The sequence below is a fragment of the Strigops habroptila genome, chromosome 2 (genome assembly GCF_004027225.2).
Source record: "Strigops habroptila isolate Jane chromosome 2, bStrHab1.2.pri, whole genome shotgun sequence".
NCBI classification, from domain to species: Eukaryota; Metazoa; Chordata; class Aves; order Psittaciformes; family Psittacidae; genus Strigops; species Strigops habroptila.
In genome coordinates, this window is record NC_044278.2 from 82,131,096 (window position 1) to 82,153,837 (window position 22,742).

A 22,742-nucleotide genomic window follows, 5' to 3' on the forward strand; every position below is an offset into this window, starting at 1 on the left:
CCCCATCAGATCCTCTGTTTTCTTGGACAAAATAAGCTACACTTCTAATCTCATTCACATAAGAGCTCCAGCCTGCTGTGAATTTTCTTCTCTCTTCCCAGAAAATGTAATATAAAAAATATAAAATATTAATGCTATAGTTAAAAAAAAAAATAATTAGATTTAATTTTTTTAAAGAAACTCAGTACTTCGGAAAGTGCCCTTTTTCAGGAGAGATGGATGAAAAAATTAATGTAAATACAAATTCTCAGAATGATGCAAGATGAAAACATAACTTATTTGTGAAACTACTTCCAAATTACAATCAAGAAGATGACTTAGAGAAAAGATAAGATGACTTAGAGAAATATATAAGAAGATGACTTAGAGAAAAGAGTTGATTTGTGTCTAGTTAGGAAAAATAAACACTAAGGAGATTTTCTTTTGGGGCTTTTGAACTGAAACATGTAAGAAGCATGGCTGTGATTAAGATACTGCATTAGGACACATGAACTCTTAACCTCTACCACAAACTCTGGGGAGTTTTGGGTAAACCACCATTTCTTTCATTGTGGTTGTTGCTTCTGCAAAACAGGAGTAGTGACACTTTTCTGCTTGAAGTTGTGAGGATAATATTTGTGAGGTGTTCGGTTACTGTGGTGAAGGCCAGAGAAATATTCAGTTACTAAACAGGATTATTTTGACATATTGTTAAGAAACCATGAAAACCTGGAAGGGGAAAAAGATACATAGTAGTAAAAGAAAAACATTACATTTGCTCATAAATTGTGAATTATACATCAGATTTGGAAAGCTTCTGACTTGCCAATTGGAAAATAAGTTCAACATAATAGTTGCTTAGGCAATTAGCATTTTAATATTAACCTGCTAGACTGTTCTCTGCGTGAACAGCTTAGTAAGAGGTTTTTATATTTTAATACGTTTTAAAAAGAATAGGAGCTTGCAATGGCTAACCTAAATAAATTTTAACCTGGTCTAGTTGAAGATTTGTACCAATTCAGGTACACATTTAGATAGATATAGCACTCGCTTCGAGTGACACAACAGCTTACTGACATAAGCTAACTGGTTTTAAGTAAACAAATAGCAATCAAACCCCATGTGTCTGTATCCATTTAACTGATTGATATCAAAAAAGGTTTATTTGAACTACTACTACATGTTTTCTACTTTGTTCCACAGCAGATAGCCAGAGCCTGGTTTCTGGTTGCTAGCTTCACTTGAAGAGCTTTGGCACAGTAACACGTGAATGTGTCAATAAGGCAGGTGACTAGTTCAGCAAGTTTACATTCTATCACTTGTATGCATAGCTGCTAATCTACCACAAGTGCACAGATGTGTAAAGGAGATAAAATATCAGCACATATTCGTATCTTTTTAACCAGTATAATATTCATGTGCTGATAACTAATCATGTCTGCATAAACAATTGTGTTACAGGAAATTAATGAGTATCATAAACAGCCGTAAGTCGCACTGTTTATATCAAATTTTAGCCTTTTATTTCTTACTACAATAGTTTCACAATATTAGCTTTACTTTTATGGATTAAAGAGTACTGTAATTGCCAGGCTGCATTGCACACAAGCAGTTTAAAAAAAGGTAGTGTAAATTAATTCACTTATATTCATATAAACTGAAACTGATCTTAGCACTTAGAGGAATACCTATTTAAAGCCTTCTATTGATGTCTCTTACACCACAGTCTCATTTTTGTTTCTTTTCATGCCTCCTAGAATATTTCTATTTAAAACATAGGAATGCTTCCACTTGTTATACTTGTTGTTCTCAACCCCACCCCCAAGAACAATGGATTATCCACATTAAAAATATAAACAACAGTTTGTTAATTTTCAAGATTTTAGAAGTAATTTTCTACACTCTGCACTTTGGTTTGGAAAAGTTAAAATAAATAGATTTAATTGTGCATATTATTGGTTTTCTTTCTATGATACATCTGCATCTTAAATACCAAAGTAGTACAATGCCATACATCAAAGCATAGCAAATTTACAACCTCTTAAATGTAACCTCAGAAAATGATTACTAAAACTTCTTGCCAAACATCTGAGTGCTGACAGGCTGCCCTTCCAGGTTTTCATCTGAAGTTTGCAAGCCAATGGATAAAGTCTAAAATTGCACTTCTTATGTTCCAAAATACTAACAACTGCATCAAGAATGAAAGGCAATGCAAGTACCAAGATCACAGAGACCACAGTAAATATTTCTTTTAGTGAAAGGCTGACTGCTGGAAGAGAAGGAGAAAAATCCCCAAACTGGATAAAAGGAAACATGGATCAAGAATTTCAGCTAATAAGATTTAGAGGATTCATCCCACTTAACTTTAGCACTCAAGAGAACTGCACTTTGGTGCCTTTAACTTATAGATTCCCATTATATGCACAAAAGGATAAAGTTTGGATGTAGATAAAAGATGGCACAGAAGTTTGGTGAGCTATACTCAAAAGTTTTGGACACAAAATGCCCTCTTTTTCACAGGTAAGTAATACTGACATATAAATATTTTTACTTGCTCTTTTTCTTGCTGGACCCTTTCCAAAGGTGATTCAAACTGCTAACCTAACAGATAGCAATTCACCTTTGTGGTTTTCCTTTTTTTTTTTGGTCAGGTTAGGTTTCTGCTTAGTGATTTGAATGGTCCCAGTGCAGCACTAGAGATGTGCCGGAGCTGGTGCAACAGGAGGAGAGAGAAGGAGAATCAGGAGCAACAAGATAAAGCAGTGTTAAAAGGTATTGCATCGACTTGGGCACAATGTATAAAGGAACATCATTTTTACTTGTGCTCCACTGACTACATAAAGACACAAGGGCAACAAGGGTCCACATGTGGGGGAAAGTGCTGAAGTTAGAGTGGGAAGAATCAAAACTACAGGTCTTCTTTTTTTGTGTGTGGTTTGGTTACCTGCAGTTAAAAGATAGAGGGTCAAAAATGCAAAGTTCAGCTGATTAAAAAGAGAACACAGACACAAACAATACTGAAAAAAAAAAAATAAAATCTGGATTTGAAATATCCTTTTTTTTTAAAAAAAAGAACACTGTTTACTAGAAGGTTATTAACGGGAGCCCCCATTTTTCTTCCAAACAATGTTTTATGCTTTTCTGATGAAGCTGGAAAAACAATTAAACCTTCTATTGGTTATCTTGACAAAACATATAAAATTTCTTAGTCTGAAACCAGCTGAAAAATTTGGCTGTACTAGCTGTACTTGTTTTCATGCATTGAGGGCTTTACAAATGGCATCGCAACACTGCGTACCCCAGTTCCTTCTGACAGCTCAAAGAGGGCAGCAGCACTGTGAAAGCTTTAATATGAACCCCTAAGAACATAATCTCAGCATGATCCTGGATACTGATTGTTCACGATAATGCCATTGAACTCCCTCTCAAATAGTGAAGTTTGCATTTATACATATTAAGAAATTTTGTTGTACCAGCCAATTCTCAATGATCTAAATGAGAAGCTATATTAAAAAGTTTCCCATATTCATTTACTAATTCAAAAAAAAAAAAAAAAAAAAAAGGAAAGGCAATAGCAGGCCAAGAAACAACAAGGAATTTGGGCCAAGAATATAGCCTAAGGAAAAAAAAGAAAGCTTCAATTTTTCTCCTTCATGAATGGACCCAACCTTTTAAGGATGTGTATAGTCAGATGACCAGTTTTCACTGTAATTTCCCACAGCAAAATATAATAATCATCATCAAATTAGCTGTCTACATAATTTGAAATAATGAACTACTTTATTGCATGAATAGCTAGTGTCATTTTTTCCTGTAATAAAAGAGCTCATGTAAAAGCCCTGTATAAATTCTTCCAAGAGTCAGATTTTAAATATTAAACTTTTTTCTACCAAAATTAAAATATGTGGAAAAGGGAATAAGATTAAGCATGAATGCAAGTTCTTTATTTAGAAAGTGTATAAAATGCTATAATTACCTCCAAAGCAAGCATTATGAATCCAGCTGATATCACAAGGAGATAAAAATGAAAAAACCCAACCCCTCAAACTCTAACATTTCATTAAAAAGAGTTAATACAATCTGAGACCACACAGGCTGGAATACCTTAAGTCAAAACTCTATACTTATTGAAACATGTCACTGTAAGATAGCACTAACGTTGTTTTGGAATTTTGCTTGTACTTTTAACATACCTAAACTTCATTTTATGTTAACTACGGATATCTTGGATTTATCTATTCAAGAATTCCAATGTTTTTACTTGCAAACATGAGGGTAACAAGGTAATTCCTAACAAGACATGACAGTTTAGTGTGTATAATGACTAAACAAGACTGATTGTAATCAATGATAGCATGTACAGAACATATAAGCCCATAATACATATTTTCAAATTGCATAAATCTGTATTTAGAGATTGCATGTTACTTTTATTTAAAAGCACAATACCTTGTCTAAATGAAGTCTATAACTAGAAAATTTGGATTTTCTTTTTTTCCATTAGCAGGGATAGTTATTGTGAAATGGTGATGTTACTGCATATTTAACCTTTTCCTTAAGATGGCAAAAAAAATTTAGTTGAAGACTAACGCGCTGTAAATTAAGTTGTCCTATTGTGTACAAAGATTTCAATACATGAGATAATTGCCTTTTCGAGAAATCCATAAACTGTAAAACTATTGGAAGAGGTCTGCATTAAAAGTAAAAAGTAAAAGGCTGCATTAGGAACAAACAGAAATGACAAATCTAAAACACACACACAAGCCAACACACACACAACACAAATGTGTTGTTTTCACACATTTTCCTAAACCAACTTTACCTTATTTTTGTGTTTCTTAGTGTTTTTTTGTGCATTGTACAGGCATTTCATAATTTTCTTCCCCCAAACACACAACTTCTAATATTTCTTTTTCAGTATTTATATCATTTTCTGTATAGTTGACTTTAAAAGCTGCTATCATTGTTACACAGGTAAAACAATATGACTAATATGGCTTATTTTTAATAGATATAAAAAGAATTTTGACAAAACAGTAATAATTGTGGAAAAAATTTGCTCAATTTCTTAACATCCAGGGTATGAGGAACATTCAAGATGCAGTCTGTTTTAGACTTCAGTATTTGTTTTCTTTTATATAAAGCCTGCCTCACTCAGCCTTGCTTGAGTTATTTGCCAGAGTCTGAAAATTTTACGTGGTCAAATGACACAACATGGGAATAGGCATCAGAAATAAGAGCTATCGAATGATTACTTCTGATGCACCCCCAGATGATCCTGCCAGGTCAATGACACCTGCAGGTTGGGGAAGCATGTTCAATTACTCTTTTCTGTATTTTAATCTCTATGCATGGAACTTCACAAGCACTACAATTCAGAGAGTTAAATGCAAAAAACTATTCTAGAAGGAACCTGCATCAGATAAACATGCAGTTCGATTCAGCATAGAAAGTAAACAACTGAAGAACTTTCTTTTTACTTTTAAGGTGATTGCTTCACATTTCAGATCTGCACTAAGGGAACATAATACAGTTTTTACTTAAGGCTTGCTTAGACTCAGCTGTCAATGAAATTATTTTGGTTTGGTTCTAAGAAAAAATGGTTTTGTAACTGGTCAGCAGAGACAAACTGGTTTGGACCATTACATGGGTTTTGGTTTCCTGATCTAAGAAGAGAATTTGGGGGAATAGCAAGGAAAGGAGATGGAGAACAATTTTGAAGGCGGAGTGAAAGGACTTCAAGAGGTGCATGGACAGTCAGTTTTCTATGGAAATATTGGCATTAGAATGAATGATAATGCAATCTCTGAAAGGATATTTTAGGGGAGTTGTAGAATCTCCCTCCACAATTCTTGTCTCTTCCCAGTCAGAAAATTGAAAGGACATTTTCAGAGAAGTATTGATATGACTCTGATGATATTTCTGAACAGGTAACTGGCTATTTAGGTCCCATCACTGCCAGTATAAAACTTGGGTTGTTTTTCCTCACATTCATAATTTTTGATTCATTAATGTTGTATCTTCTCTGCAAATCCTTGTCAAATCATTTAGCAGCTCTAGGAGATCATTTAAGAGCTTCTCATGATCCACTTTTGGGTTTGTATCTTCAGTATTCTACAGCTTCAGCAACTTTCCATATTACTATTCACGCTTTTTCAGATCATTTGCATATGGGACTCCTTCAGTAAACTTTATTTATTTCTATCCTTTGTTTCAGACATTTAATCTGCAGAAAGGTTTTCTCTCATATTCCATGACATGTTAGTCTCTTAAGATTGTTTAGAGAGAAATCTTGACAAAAGCCTTTTAGGAATCCCCATATAGAGGATTTATCTCTAAATGGCAAGATTTTGCATAGTTTCAGATTTGAGAGTGCATTCTAGTAGCATCCCGACTCCTTGCTTGGATGAAACACATGAAAGTACATAAAGAAGTACCCTGACTTTTGTCTGGATGAAACCTGTGTGACTACCATCCTGTTTCCTCTCCCCATATTTTATTTTGGAGTTGAAAAGAAACTCAGATATGTGTACTGGAAATGAATCGGACAATGCTTTGTCCAGGTTTTTGCGCTCAATGACCAGGGAGTAGGGAGAGACCTAGGCCGTACTGTGGCACATGCAGGCCTTGCAGGTTACATGTGTTATCAATTTCACTACCTTTACATAAATACTCATTAAATGTTTGCAAACGCTGAATACTTTGCAAGGCACATCTGTTGTATGCAGAAGAAAAGAAAGAACAGCGAGACTAAGTCATCAAAAAGAATCCAGCAACTGAGAGTATAACTCAGAGTACAACTGAGAGCCTCTTGAGTGCCCGACAGACATGATTACCTGTGTTTCTGAAAATGACACAGACAAAACCCCAGGAATTCAAACCAAAGTAAACCAACTTTTTCCCATGGTTTAAGGCTGAGGGAAGAAAAACCACACTGATGGTAAACCAAGAAGATTACCTCACGGTGATTTAGAAGTCTCTCCAAATCTGTTGCCATTTGATTCTTGACACGCAGCAAAGCTGTCTTTTCTTTATTTAAAAGACTGGGAGAAAGAGGATAGGAAATGAAGTAATAGCAACAGATAATCTCTTTTAATCTTGTATTCTGGCTGAAACATGCATTTTCTAGAGCTAAATACTGGCAACAAGGAAAATCTGCTCAAGTAATTGTATCAAATGATCCTTCTCTATGTTCAAGCATTGGAATTTTTACATATGGGCCTGAATGTACTGATACATACAAAACCTTATTTTAGTCGAACAGAAATACTATTCAAAATCTTTATAAAATATGGGGGTGAGGGTGGTGTTGATTCTCTGAAGGGTAATTTAAATTATCAGAATCTTCTATCATTATCTTGGTTTCTTCTAGGCAAAATGAGCTCATTTTATAAACAAAGTAAGGCTCTGTATATCTACACTTCTATATCAAAATGTGGATTTCTTTGTTGCATGCATCACTAATAGCAGCACACACTATTCTCTCAGTATCACCTCTTTTTATACTACTGTATTGAGGATTTTGAAAATAACAACTACAAGGAAGAAAAACATCCAGCTCTCCCTTTTAGCTGTGTAGATTCTGCAGAATTTGTAAATTTTTTTCACCCTTTTTTTTTGTTTTATATTCCTGGACAATGCATGGGGTCAAGTTTATCCTGTAAACCAAGCATGAAAACTGTTTTAGCATGAAGGCATGCTTTTATAGCACAATGTCAAGTTTAACTTTAATTGTTCTTTGTTTTCTCAGTTACAGAACACGAACATTTGATGTGTTTAGCATACACATTCTGATTCCAGGCAGCAATTCCAATATAATTAAATGTATTTTTGTATTTAGCCCCAACATCGGTTTCTAACAATAAACGTCAGACTAATGCATGCATAATGCCAGTATATAATCTAGTTTGTTAAAACAACCACAGAGATTTTCTTGGAAGACCAATGTTATATTTGCCATTATCAGGATGTCAGTAAATAGGTTGTACAACATAAATTATAACATAAATGAACAAGTATGCAAAATACAATTCTGCATATGGAATGCAAATATGCAATACTGAATACAGGTCAGGAGTTCAAAAGCAAATGTATTAAAATTTTATAAATGCAATAGAACAATTACATATGTTACAAACACAAATTATTTAATACTCCCAGTATTTAATCCAGAAATGATCAAGAAAATAAATCAACCTTTTCTTTAACTGGCTGTTATCATCCGCTTGCTTCAAATAGGCAACATCATCCTTTGCCCCAGAAATTTTCTGGCAGTTTCTTGCAAGCTCTGTATTGTAAATTACAACTGTCAATTCCTTCTAGGCATTCATTAATTCTCAGAAAACTTGTATGTTTTGGCAAAATTGTTCAGTTGTCTGAGTTATTTAAAAGCAAAGTAGTAACGTTCATGAAAAACTAGAAAAATAGTTTAATATTTTCAAGAGTTTTATTTTCTGTGACATTTTTAATCATGATGAAATTGCAGTACTATTCCCCTGGGTTCATGTGTTGTAACTTACTGATACGTCATTTTTTCTTGGATTTCTGTACTTCCTAATAGCATAAACCAATCCTCTCAGAGACTCACAAACTTATTAGAGAAGCAATAATAGAAGTTCCTTTATGCCTTAAATAGTGTACTGAATAAGCATGAACATTAGTGTTCATGGCTAAACCAGAAGTCCACGTTCAAGGTTCAATTTCATCTACGGAACAGAACCTATTCTAGTTATACCTTCTGAAACAGCATGACATGACTGATCCATGTGGAGCAGTTGTAGTTTTCTTTGCTTATGGTCAAATACAGAAAATAGACTGCTATATGATTCAGTAGCACTCGATGTGTCTTCTGCCATACATATGAATATAGAATTACCAAAGAGTTTACAGACTTCAGATTTAGTAGTTCTGCAATTGCAGAGAGAGGGAAATAAATGCTTCTGAAAGAATACTGCAAAAGAGGCATATATAAACAGAGCAAGAAAGCAGTTACTAGACATCACAAAGTAAATTCACACCTATAATGACCAAGTAAAGCAGAAATACCTTCAAAAGTTCACTTCAGGGAAGAAGACTGACTATTTCAGTCCCTGTTATGAAAACATACTGAACAGGCAGCTTGGGTATCTGCAGTTCTACTTGATTCAGTCAACGAGGTTCTAGCTTTAAACTACCCTACACTTCATTAAACAATAGTTTAACCTAATCCAGTTTTAACTGGCAGTGTAGCAAATCAGAGAGCAGCTTTACTGTTTGTTTTAGCTGACCTAAGTGAAAACTGTTGCTGAAAAATCATCCTTCCCTAATCACATACTGGTAACCTGCTCTTTGTGTTGGTACTTGAAAATTTGTTACCATGTAAGCAGGTCACTTCACTGGAAGCTGGAGTCTTTTTATTTTTCACATGGATCACCAAAACAACTTGATTTACCATGTACAGTGGAAACACACAGCCGAAAGTAAGGATGAAACTGTTCCATTTGGTAACTGAGTGCCTTAACTGTCTTACTGTGATTCTGAAACCACAGTCTCTAAGTCTAGACAAACCAACTTCTCACACCTGAGCTCAAGTGTTACAACTTTCATCTTAAAAGACAAGATCTTCTTGACCATCTTTAACTGACCATACTTGAAAGTTTTCATGATACAGAGATGTATTAATGTACTAGAGTACTAATCATTAAAAGAAATCTTCCAATGACTTGCTCTGGGGTGAAACCATGTAAACACTTGGGAAAAATGGACTGTGTTGAAATGATCCAATATCCCTGGAGCTATTTAACAGCACAAACACCTGTTTTCACACTGCAGGGCATGTGTAGACTAGGCTATGCTCCACAGTCCTGGTCACTGACTGCTCCATCCTGAATGTGGAGAAGGTGGCCTTTGTGATACATCACATAACCAGGGCTTTCAATGTCCAGGTTGGGGAATTAACTGAAAAGCAGTGCAGCTCCTGCTTTCTCTTGTGTGCCTTGGTTTCCAGAAGAAACCAAATGTCTGGGAGGAGATTCAGTTTCATTCCATCATGCTTTCAAAACCTAACCAGGTATGAATCCAGGTGCCAGGAATGCAGGACTTACCATGGAATAGAATACACTTGTCATATACATACACATTGTTCATAGCAACCACTGGCTTGTTTTGTTTTGCTTTACTCAGGATCTAAAGCCAAGGTAGCTTGGATATCATAAGACAGACATTTTTAGGTGACCTGATTTTTTTTTTTTTTTCAGAATGGAGACTAACATTTCCCAGCCTCAGACTGTTAAAACCTTTTGAATTTGGGCAATTAGCCCAAATCTCTGCTCTAAGTATACTAGCTACTATCCTGTTCAAAAACTTCTATTATTCGGTATTCTGGATAATATGCTTATGTTGGACACACTAAATAAACATGGGTTTACATATTACTGGGTTTTATTATTACTTCTATTCAGTTTGAAGAAAACAAGTACGTTTCTTTTTCAGTTAATTGTGTACCCTAAATGCTGTAAGAAATAGGGCCTTTCTGTTAATTTCACATTACAGCAAGATGAAAGTGAAAACAGAAGTCCAATCTTGAGGGCTTTTCTTTTTTTTTTTTTACATTTTATGTTCATATACAAATATGACCATAAAAAAATAAAACAGAAACAGTAGATGTGAAGACTTTGTACATAAAACTGAATATATAATATTGGCATATAGTACAGCTATCCCTTCTCTGCAGAGATGACTACCTCGAGTACTAGATTTTAAAGTCTAAGTCAAATTTTCTTTTTAAATCATGTAGTTAGAGAAGGAAGTATAAAAAATTCTGCAAATAAAAGTTCTTTAGAAGAGAGAATACATAAATTTGTGATCTCTCATTGTGTGGCTAACTAACCACAGATCAGATTTTTAAAGGCATTTAGGAGAGTATTGCTTAATAATGTTAAATAGAAATGCTTGAGATGGCTTAAAAACTCATCCGTGTAGTGTCCAAATTGAAAAGAAATTCCTTTTACAAATTGTAGAAAAAAACCCCCAACAACAAACAACTTTTTAAAAGTTGTAATACAGGTCAGAAAACATTCATTTGTAGAAAAAAATAAATATATTTCTACAAATTTTGTTTGGAGCATTTCTCAGGTAAACTGGAGTAGTGTCGGAATAGATGATGCATATTTCACAGAATGGTAGTGTTCTCATAAAAGCTCATTGCCCATTCTGGGATGGGAAAAACTCATTTAACACTGTATGCTGAGCTTTGTGATGTTTGGATGGCAATTAGAGAACCCAAAATGTTTAAGTAAGGAACATTTCAGTACATAGCTTCTTAGTGAGCAAAATCCTTGTACTGCTTCTGGATTTGCCACACAGTTAGACTTTTGAGGAGTGCTTTTGGGTAAGTGAACCACTTTTAAAACCAGCCATCAGTACTGAGAAATTTGAGTAACTGCATTTAAAATAAATACCCTCTCTTTATGAATGAAGTCCTGTTTAATGTCTCCAGTTATTTATAAACCTAGATGTTTTTAGCAGAAAATTATGTACTAAAACTACAATTACTTCACTACACACATAAGAATGAAGTTCAGAGATTTGTTTTCCCATAGCATGACATAGTTAAAAGGCATTTCTTTTCAAAAGCAGTGCTAAATGTGATGTTTTCATTTCTGGTTAAAGAACTGTATGCTAGAGAGATTTCTTTATAGTAATAAGGAGTCATCCTCATACATACCACCGCTCATATTAAGCATCGCTATTTACTTTTATTAACAAGAATGCTGTGTGGGCTAACATAAACAAGAGGTTACTTAACAGAATATTCTGAGATATGCAGACCACCTATAAATTCACCCTGCAGATGTCCTGTCACTCAAGACCAGAGGTTTTGTTTCCAAACTGTATCTGTAGGTGCATGGCTCAGTGCACATGCAGTGTTCTGCTCCCAAGGCCACCTCGATTCTCCCCATAGCCAAGTGCCAGCACAGCCTGCGGCCTGCCTGGGAGAATTCTAAGGGGAATGGAAGGAGGGTGGTAGTGAACATACATGTGGGTAAGATCTGATAGAACTTAGATTACTCCTAAACAAGCTCTCTTTTTGGGTGGTAATACACTTGTGCCTTCACACTTGAATCTAAGCAGTTACGTCACACACCTGTAATAACCTGGAGATGGGTCCTCAAGTTGTTTATGCAAATAACTAACAACAGTTATAATGACAGCTGCTCAGCTAAACATTTACCACAATACCTTGCAGTTCTTAGTGAAGGTATGGCTAAAGATCCACAGAGATGTGTAAAAGATGTCTAGAACTGACACACTTCTCAGCAAGCCACTGAAGTATCTCCAGCTCTGCTGAAATATACTACTTCAAGACCTTGATTCAGTCTTTTGACTATTCCTCTCCTTTCAAAGAGAGGTTGGCCAGGGCTTTGAGCCACCTAATCTAGTAGAAGATGTCTTTATCCATGGCAGGGTGTTGGAACTATACAATCCGATCTTTAAAGGTCCCTTCCAATCCAAACCACTCTGTGATTATTCTACGATTCAGTTTGACAGCTACTGACACAAGCAACTCCGAGTACTACTTGAATAGTCCTTCCAAGTGAAGAAGTCATTTTGATACAGAGGGTCTGAACAACACCTTTAGCTCTAGAGGTACGATGCTTAAGGATGAAGGCATGTAAGCTGCTCTGGTTATAGTGAACTTTGAAGGTCATGTTGGAAGGAATACAGGACATTGTCCGAGAAGCTAGGGATCAAGTCAGGAAAGCTAAGGCCCAGTTAGAACTGAGTCTTGCCAGGGATGTCAAAGGTGACAGGAAGGGCTTCTATAGGTATGTTGCAAACAAAAGACAGACTAGGGATAATGTGGGCTCTCTCTGGAAGCTATCGGGAGAACTGGCTACCCTGGATTTGGGGAAGGCTGAGATTCTGAATGACTTCTTTGCCTCAGTCTTCACTGGCAAGTGCTCTGACCACATCACCCAAGACTTGGAAGGCAGATGCAGGGACCATGAGAATGAAGACCTTAGGCCCACTGTAGGAGATAAACAAGTTCGAGATCATCTTAGGAACCTGAATGTGTACAAGTCCATGGGACCTGATGAATTCTATCCATGGGTCCTGAAGGAGCTGGCGAATGAAGTTGCTAAGCCACTGTCCATCATATTTGAAAAATCCTGGCAGTCAGGTGAAGTTCCCAGTGACTGGAAAAAGGGAAATATAACCCCCATTTTCAAGAAGCGGAAAATGGCAGATCCAGGGAACTACAGACAAGTCAGTCTCACCTCTGTGCCTGACAGGATCATGGAGCAGATTCTCCTGGAAACCATGGTAGGGCACATGAAAAACAATGAGGTGGCTGGTGATAGCCAACATGGCTTCACGAAGGGCAAATCATGCCTGACCAATTTGGTGGCCTTCTATGATGGGGCTATAGAACTGATGGATAAGGGCAGAGCAGTTGACGTCATCTACCTGAACTTCTGCAAAGTTTTTGACACTGTCCCGCATGACGTCCTTGTCTCTAAACAAGGTTCAGGTTAGATACAAAGAAGAAGGTCTTTACTGTGAGGGTGGTGAGGCACTGGAACAGGTTGCCCAAAGAAGTGGTAAATGCTCCATCCCTGGCAGGGTTCAAGGCCAGGTTGGACAGAGCCTTGGGCGACATGGTCTAGTGTGAGGCATCCGTGCCCATGGCAGGGGGGTCGTAACTAGATGATCTTAAGGTCCTTTCCAACCCAAATCATTTTATGATTCTATGTGTCTGCAGGACTTCTCAAGAGTATTATATCAAAATGATCTGCCTGAATCTGTCCCACTCCGCCTGGAAATAACTGCTGTCAGAAATGACACTTTCATAGAGTGATGCAGTGTGGGGAATCCTGAACACATCTGTTGCCTGTCAAGGGACCACATTATAAGTTGCTTTAGGCCATTTTGTGAAAAATCAGTAAAAATATGGCACAAGAAAATTCACAAGGAGATTGCTGTCACAGAGAGCCATCCTTCATTGCCTTCCTCTTGTGCTGATTTCATTAAGACTGTCTATTTCATCACAAAATCAAAACCACATCCAGCAGCAACCAACAGCTTTTTCAATAGACAAGGAAATACAAAGCACTTATAAGATTGCAAGAAAATGCTGACTCATCATTCTGAGAAATCTGCTGGAATCTAACCACCCTAGGAGTATGTTCTTAAAGATCCTTGACCCTCATCACTGTGCACAGAAGCCCATTATGGATTAAGTCTAAAAAATTAAATTCACGTGGAAATTAGTTCTTGCTGATCCCTCCACACTCAAGTTAAGTGAGAGATGATAAAGAACACTGGCACTGATAACACAGATGCGACTGCTCCACTTAGAGAATCCATGACTTGCATAATGCAGAACCACCTCTCCAGATACGCAGATGGATAAAAACACAACACGAAAAGAACATTCCTCTACCACAGATTCTGCACACCAAACACGAAGGAAGTAAAAGCATGATCACACACTGGGCAGCCATGAGGGTAAAACTAAGTATTCAGTCCTGATTGTCAGGGTGCAGGCATATCAACATTATCTTAATTTTTCTACAATCTGGTACTCATATATAAGATTAAAAAAATAATAAATTAAAAATTTGCTAGTATTTTAAAGGTCTGTCTCAAAACAAGAAGTTGAACACTATTTTTCTTTAGCTGCTACATGTGAAATTGCTTTTTAGAAATAAAATGAATGAAGGTATTGTATGTAAAATTTAAGAAAAAATAATGTGCTTTGTGTAACTGTAGTATAAATTAAAACTGTAGTATTAACTATTAATTATAGGCAATGGCTGAAAAAAACATTTCATTTTGAAATGGCTTTACAAATATTAATTTTTTCCCTTAGTTCTGAGTTAGAGAGAAACCAGGCTTCATAAACTGTGTTTAGTGTTTTCATTGTTACTTTTCTAATAGCACCAACATTACCTGCAGAATTTAGGGCCCTCCTTGAGGAGCATTAATTCTCTGACCTCATCCTCTCAAAAATACTTGACACACAAACCAACAAAGTGCTGTTTAATAAACTAAGACGGATAGGAATAGTGGGCTAAATCTTTTGATCCAGTAGAGCTTCACTTGGCATATATTTAGTAAGGATTATCATTAATTTACTGAAATCCCATTCTGATTCAGTTCTGGAATAGCTGGGAGCTAGACTGGTCCACAAAGTAATCTGAAATCACGTAAGGGATATTTTAATTTAAAACTGTCATCAGCAGATTCCTCATGACAAAAGTGTTATGGAATGTGACGGTTCTCTGTTTAGAAATCCCTTCCTCTAACCGTCTTCTCACTTACAGGAAAGCAAAGGACCAACATTATCAATTTTATACCAGATTACAATTTCTCCTCTACTCCAGGGAATGTAAGTTAACAATTTAGGACATTTGTTTTAAATGTGGAGTTATGAATAGAAACATTTGGGACTACTTTTATGTACCAAAAGCCCTGAGATATTAGGCTGTTTCCAAGAAATTTACTGGCCCATGAAACTACAGCAAAGTTCAGGCAACCTTGTGATAAAGAAAGAGTAGTTATTTTTAGTTTACAAGGAATATTGGAAACTACAGGAAAAAACTTCACCAAAACATTTGATGTGCAACGTAAATGTTACTTTTTTGCTACAAAACCATTAAGGATAAAAATACTTTTTTGCCAGACCACACTTTCATTTACAGAAACATGGACTAGTGGTGAGCACACCCCAGCTCACCACAGTAGAGTACTGCTGGTATGTTTACCACGAATGCTCTCGCTGTGGTGCAGATCCATTTTCTTCCTTAACCTCAGGCACGTTAAGATGCCAAAAATTCCCTTTACAGTTAATGGAGAGTAACAGGCATCTCTAGCAAATGACTCACTCCATCCAAAATCTGAATTGCTTTTTAGAGATGCCACTTCCTCTGTGAACTACTAAGGAAAGCTGATCTAACTAAGTTCCTAATTTAGGTGCCTTAATTTGTATCCTAAATTTAGGAAGACTATCTGGGCATACAGATTATTTGTAATGAACCATAAAAAATCAAGGGAATAAGTGCTAATAAAGCATTTAGGCTCTTATATATTTTAAACAGAAATGACCTCATCTGTTTACTCCCTTTTTTTTCCTAGCTTTTGAGAAGACTTTTGGGCCACTATGTGAATAATGAAAGATGTTTTCATGTTACCATAACCTAAAAATTTAATTTGCTAGTGACCAATTCTTTGATGACTTTTTTTCACAACTGAAAAGTCAGAAACTGCATATATAGAGAGAACATTGTGATTTTTCATCTGCAAAAATACAATTTACCATTGAATTTTTTCTTATATCAAGTCTAGGAAAATATTAAAAAACACTTGATTCTGGAATAAAAAAGGACCTATTCTTACTGAATCAAAGTTAAGTCTTGTGAAAGATATCTTGTCAGGAAGTATGAATGAATATTTCAGTTTATTTCTAAATGTATTGATTTATGTGTAGATTTACTTTGACAATAAGCATTTTCAGGTATTCCTCAATGGATAATGAATACTATCCCAAACTATCAAAACACTCTGAATAGACACATATGTAAGACAGTATGTAGGGTATTTAGCTGAGTCCTAGTTTTTCTATTTTTATTGCTTCAGCGGATTTGTTGGAAAAAACCCTGTATTTTTCATATAATTGCTTCATAATACAATCACATTAATGCTTCATACTTGTTACTGTATGCATGTCCTAAACCAATATACCACATAAACATCTTACTAGTTAAAATGCTAATTCTTCTGCAGTACAGTGCAGCTATTGACTTCCTTGAAAATCAAAGGGCAGATTATAACAGTTCACTTGGGAACCACATGTTAAACAGTTTATGAAGTTGTATGATGGTAGAAAGATGCTCAGTGGTCAGAGAATTCTGACAGCTATATATAACACCAAATCAGAGTCTCCAATAGACGAAGTCTGCTTGAGTTTTTCCCAAAATACCCTTTGCTGGTGGAATAGTCTATTATTTTTCTCTGACTTTATTTCTTTATTTTTACTTTTGTACATCTGGTGTGTCATTCTTTCCTTCTACTCTTCTGAGCTTTCCTCTATTTCATGAGACCTCTTCTCAACTTCAAACTCACTGTAAACCTGACTGTCATTGCTGCTTTTCCAAACTTAAAGCCTCTTTTTTCTGACAGTATGAGAGAAGTCAGAGATGCTAGAATTACAGCATAAAGACCCAACTTAATGATGGAGTTTCAACATCTCCTACTTCATGACCAATAAAATAATTGTTTTCTAATGATAAACACATAAGTGATTTTACTTTCAGTTTAAAAATAAAGATACAGTGATTTTAATTACCTGACATCTTTTTCAAGTTGTGTAATATGTTCTTTCTGTAGACTTATTTGAGAATCTCTCTGTTGCACAGTTTCAATGAGGTATTTGTATGGTTGTTGTACTTGATTCAATAAAGAATTTGCTCTGCCAAGCTGCCGAAAAAAGAAGTATTACTACTATAATTGTTATAATTTATAAAGCACAATTACTTGATTATTGCATATGATTGATTATTACCAATTGCATAATAACATAGAACCCAAACCTGTTATTTAACAACATTACCCTCAAATTACTATTTAATACAGTATCCTCTTACTTTTCAGTTGTAATTATACAGTATTTTCAATGCAATCATGCTACCACTTTCTACACTTCCCTAATCTGCATTTTCTAGAGTTTTAACATAACAACTTCGACTGATGAAAAATGTTAGTATAGACAAGGCCTCTGTTTGTTCACCTTATTGACTACAAGTGACTTTTTAAAAACAGTATACTATTACAATGGAATTTTCAGCTTGGAAATTGAACAGAAATTGAATTGAAAAAACCCACAGTAATACTGGAAGTCCCCTCTCCTTTAATCAATTACTGTATATGAACAATGAAACCCAACAGAATGTTTACAAGAGTAGTATAAAATAGCTGTCATACCCATAAGTAGGAAATAAATTTTACTAGCTCTATTCCCTGAGCAAATTAGGACCACTAGGTTTAAAAAGCTTGCAGGATATGGCTGGCATCTTGAGCAATATAACAAGATCATTCCTTAAAATATGTAGAGAATTAAGATCACACATCAAGATTTAGCAGTTTCAGCAGCTAGAGTGCATAAAAGTCAAGACTACCTACAAGATTCCTTAAAAAATAAAAATATTTCAAAGTTTAGATACAAAAATGTCTAATAGAATGAATTAAATGGAAAATGGTTAAGCTTTCCACTTAGTTTATAAAATTTCTCAATAGATAAATGATCTGCATTTGCCAAGTCAGACTCAGGAACCAGCTGTCCTATTTTGTTTTGTTCCAAACAAGCAGGGGAAAAAACCCACCCCTCCAATAGAACTAGCCCATTTAATATTTTAGGACTTTTCCTAAAATCAGATTTTTCTCCTATTCACAATTCTCAAAACATGAGATTGTGTTTCCTTCTTTCTCTAACTGCATTATCTTTTTAGTGCAGTTTTACCTCTGCCGTGTATACTCATCAAATATGCAATGAACTTACAAAGCAGTGGTTCACATTTATTAAAAAACAAAATATAGACAAAACTTTGCTTGCTCACCTTACTGGCCTTACTAAAAGGGAAGTTAACTCCACCTCATGTTTTAAAAAGTGAAATAAGAGTAATATTGCACTTCTTCAAATTAATGCAAAACCGTAGGTATTATTTAAATACATTATTTCCTTCAGTAAATACCTATTCTAGTGCACAGTGAAATTCCAAGTTTATTTTACAGAAATAAAAAAAAAAAGAGGCAATCACCTTCTTCAAGAACTTAAATATCTTCATTGATAAGTAATTAAAAAGTTCATATTTTTCTAAGAGTACAAACTATCAAAAAAGATAGGAAGGAAGACAATAGAGAGTCTTTAAGTGACAAACAGGTAATTCCAAGACATTGGAATTCCAATTCCAGTCTCTAGGATGGTCTAAAAATTGCAGAGTCAAATCTTGAGGCTGTCATAATAGGAGAAAATTTATCCAACTCATCTCGTTTGGAATCCTGTTCTTGACAGCATAAGAACTTTCAAAGTTCCTCATTGTTCTCACTTATAAGAATTAAAGTACTTCACAGTGGGAAAGGACAAGCGAGGTGGTGTAAGCTTGGTTTGATGCTGCTAATCATCTGTTAACTTCTAACTTCACCAGCTAAAAGCCATGCTGCTGTAATGTAAAAAGGCTATCCCTTCCCGCTCCATGGTCATGCTTCACTGCCTGTTTGACTTTATAAACTTAAAAGAGGCTGTCAATAAATTGTAATCAATTAAGCGTTAAATGAATTTAATGGATCAATTTTACTTATACACACATATGCATATAATCTAAACATTATCCTTGAGCAAAAGCATTATTTTTTGTAAGCAACTTTGATTTCTTTCTGCCTTAATTTATAAGATTTCCTTAAGCACTTCTGTGTCATTCTTTTAAGTGATAAATCTAATACCTTGCAACTGGACATGTATTATTTATCCCTGAATGGTCATCTCTATCAAGCTGAAGGATTTCATCATTGTTCAGCTTGATCTATACTCTCTCATTCAGAGTGAGATGTAAAGTGCTTTTGGTAAAAGTGTTTCAATTGAGGCATACAAAAAGCACAAATACAATGTCATGATGAAGGCTCAAAAAAGTAATTCAACGGCAAGCCAAATATATCAGCTTAGTAAATTTCTTTATTTAGGATATCACTTTTAGTGCATACTGACTCAGTATTTGCTTTTGAAGTCAGCCAAAGAACATATTAGCCTTCTAGGCACAAGAGACTGTCTATCCATCAGTTCTGGCACTGTGTTCAAAAGCTCTGCAAAGTGAATTCATTCCAAAATTTAGATTGGACACTAAATGTAGTAATTGCAGATCACTACTTTGCAGAAGTTGATATATAGTCTTCTACTTACTTAAACTGAGGGTAACATTAAATGAACTGCAGAAGCAATAATCTGATTATCAGTAGATGAGGATCTTTCTTGGATCAGGTAATGAGAATTCCTTTATTCTGTTTATCCTAGACATGGTTAACAATCCTTATGTAGCATGAAGTAAGTCTCAATACCTACTGTAACATTGCAGGCCATTGTTATACAAAGCAACGGAAAGAGGACTTTAAGGGAAATTTCTTTTCTAATGCTGTATCATGATCTGAAAATAGATAGGATCCTGCAGTTAAATAAAGCCTGACAAAATATAATGGGACTGGCAAATTTTTTTCAGCAGCTGAGTTTCCACAGGGTTCCAGCTTTGTATCAGGTTCCACATTGTATCAGACTTCCATCAAACGAATGAAATTAAAGAGAAGTCAGTATCTTCTTCATGGTAATACTGGACTTTCCCAGAAGATCAATATGATTTCTTTCTATAAAGCTCAACAGCAATTGGTTATGGACCGTCCAAAAAAAGAATCTCAGAAAAAGCATCCATTGTAGTTATTGCAATCTCTTTCTTTTCCTCCCTTCTTTAAAGGGCTTAAATAAAAGTTGTATCATAAATACTGCAGTGAAATAGCAGTAAATGCAATTTAAAAAGAATCATAGAATAGTTAGGCTTGGAAAGGACCTTAAGATCATCTAGTTCCAACCCCCCTGCCATGGGCAGGGACGCCTCACACCAGACCATGTTGCCCAAGGCTCTGCCCAACCTGGTCTTGAACACTGCCAGGAATGGAGCATTTACCACTTTTTTGGGCAGCCTGTTCCAGTGCCTCACCACCCTCATAGAATAAAGAAAAGTTGGTCCAATCACCCTGGTATCAGCTTTCAATCCATGTTCTAGATTTCATCCAAATGACTGAACAAACTGTTAATCAACAAATAATAATGGGCTACCTGAGCAAGCTGTAGTCTACAGGATCTCTGTTTTGCTCTTTAAAAAAAAAAAAGAGACAGATGATAGCTTAGAGTAAAAGTCTGTCTTAGCTCAGGGGATGCAGTAAAGACAGCAAAGAGAAGTTTCAGAACTTTGACTGTATAAAGAAAGATAACAGATAGCAATCAGTATAAAATATGAAATACAGAAAATTTACAAGAGGAGCTACAATTCAAGGGGAAAGTTGGTACGTGCAGGCATAAAACTGGAAAAGGAAAAAATATGGGAGCAAAAAAGGAAAAAAATGCAAAAGGAAGAAAATGGGAGCAAATAAATCCTACGAACAGTACAGCTCATTATGTAGAGATATGCTAAAACTATATATAATGCTGAAGACAATTCAGAAGTTTTCAATACAATTTTTTGCGCTCTGTTTGAAAAGAAGTCAGACGATGGGCTTGTATAATGTGAGAATTATGAGCTATATTCCAAGTCCATTAAAAAGAAGTGTAAACTCTTTTTGCGCATATTGAAGGATGGCAAGCAGAATAGCTTAAGTAATTGCTATAAAATAAAATGGCCTATAATCATATGGAAAATTAGAAAAAGGAAGAAAGAAATCTTATGAAGCATTCAGACCTGGATGCCAGACATGAGTTTAATAGAAAGCAGGTCTTAAAAAGATTTTACTTAACCATAGGAGTTTGATGTTAATAGACTTAGTAGCTGTGCATTAGCTATCTACAAGACATTTAACTGAATGATTCTGATTTAAACTATACAATTATATAATAAAAGATCAAGAAAGGGCTACATGACATCTTATGGGAAAATGAAAATGAGGTGAAGATGTTCTAGTGGAATTTTGCAGGAATTTGAATTAAGGTCACTTGTACTGACTCTTTCATCAGTGACCTAGAAGCAAATATAAAACCACTGTAAGAAGAAATGTATTGAAGTGGAAACCAGCAGATTTAAGTGGGAATAAAGCATCAATTTTTATTAACAATAGTGAAAGAACAGTGATAGAGAAGAATACCAAGAATAACATTGGATTCACAAATATCTGATGTCTTCAAGTCAAGAAGATTTGAAAGATATGTTTTAGTCATATATAAATTACTAGGATATACCTAAGAAGAATCCATAAAAAATTGGCTGAAAAACCCCAAAACATTAAAAAATGTCACTTGTTCATGTACCTTTCACTGAAATAATATATATAATCATATATATACACATATAAAATATTTACATTTACATATATTTTATATATGTGGAAACTGACAGTATTTGCACTGTGAACTACTGAATGTAGTTATCCTAATCTATAATTACCATGGCTTTAAAAATCAAACTGTTAACTGCATTCCTGAAACAGTCAGCCTACAAATTCCATAGCAAATAGAAATTCTAATAGCAAATCTAAAAGTTCTCTGGTTCTTAGGAGAAACTTAGAAGAAAATTTAAAAATATTTAAAAAAATAAGTTCACCCTAATTCTGGGAGATTTCAAGCTGAGTTTTGTTTAGCGTTTGTTTTCCATGTCAATGCACCATGTGATTTCAGGTATTATACACAGAATTTTAAAAGATAATGAAATTAAACTCATTGTAACAAAGTAAAAAAAAAAAAAAAAGATTTTAGCTTTTTAAAAAAGCAGCTTATGTTAAATATTCCCTAGATTTGTATATTCAAAAGATTCAAGAACTGCACAACGTAGAAAAGGATTTACAGAAATACCTTCAAAAGTGATTTAGGAGAGGAGCTGTGTAAAAAGTAATGACGTATTCATTGAACGACTAACTATCGAACAGAGCAAACTAGTCTGGCTAGCTGGTATTCTGTTCAGAAATCAGAACACTGTTTGTCTGGCTTACATTCTTGTTTAGCCTGTAAAGTAATCCCTCTTTCAATCTTCATTTCA

At 35.1% G+C, this 22,742-nt stretch overlaps 1 protein-coding gene across 5 annotated transcripts in view; it reads right to left on the reverse strand.

Moving 5' to 3' along the window:
• PIBF1 (progesterone immunomodulatory binding factor 1) overlaps positions 1-22,742 on the reverse strand; it is a 118,895-nt gene that overhangs the window by 15,937 nt on the left and 80,216 nt on the right. For 3 of the 5 annotated variants that reach the window (XM_030477527.1, XM_030477526.1, XM_030477525.1), the window contains 2 exons: positions 17,309-17,439; positions 6,938-7,022 (listed from right to left, as the gene is read on the reverse strand). In XM_030477527.1, the coding sequence (XP_030333387.1) occupies positions 6,938-7,022; positions 17,309-17,439 (216 nt within the window). Of the gene's footprint in view, positions 1-6,937; positions 7,023-8,175; positions 8,267-17,308; positions 17,440-22,742 lie in introns of all 5 variants that reach the window. The other 2 variants (XR_003990270.1, XR_003990271.1) reach the window with 2 other exon arrangements.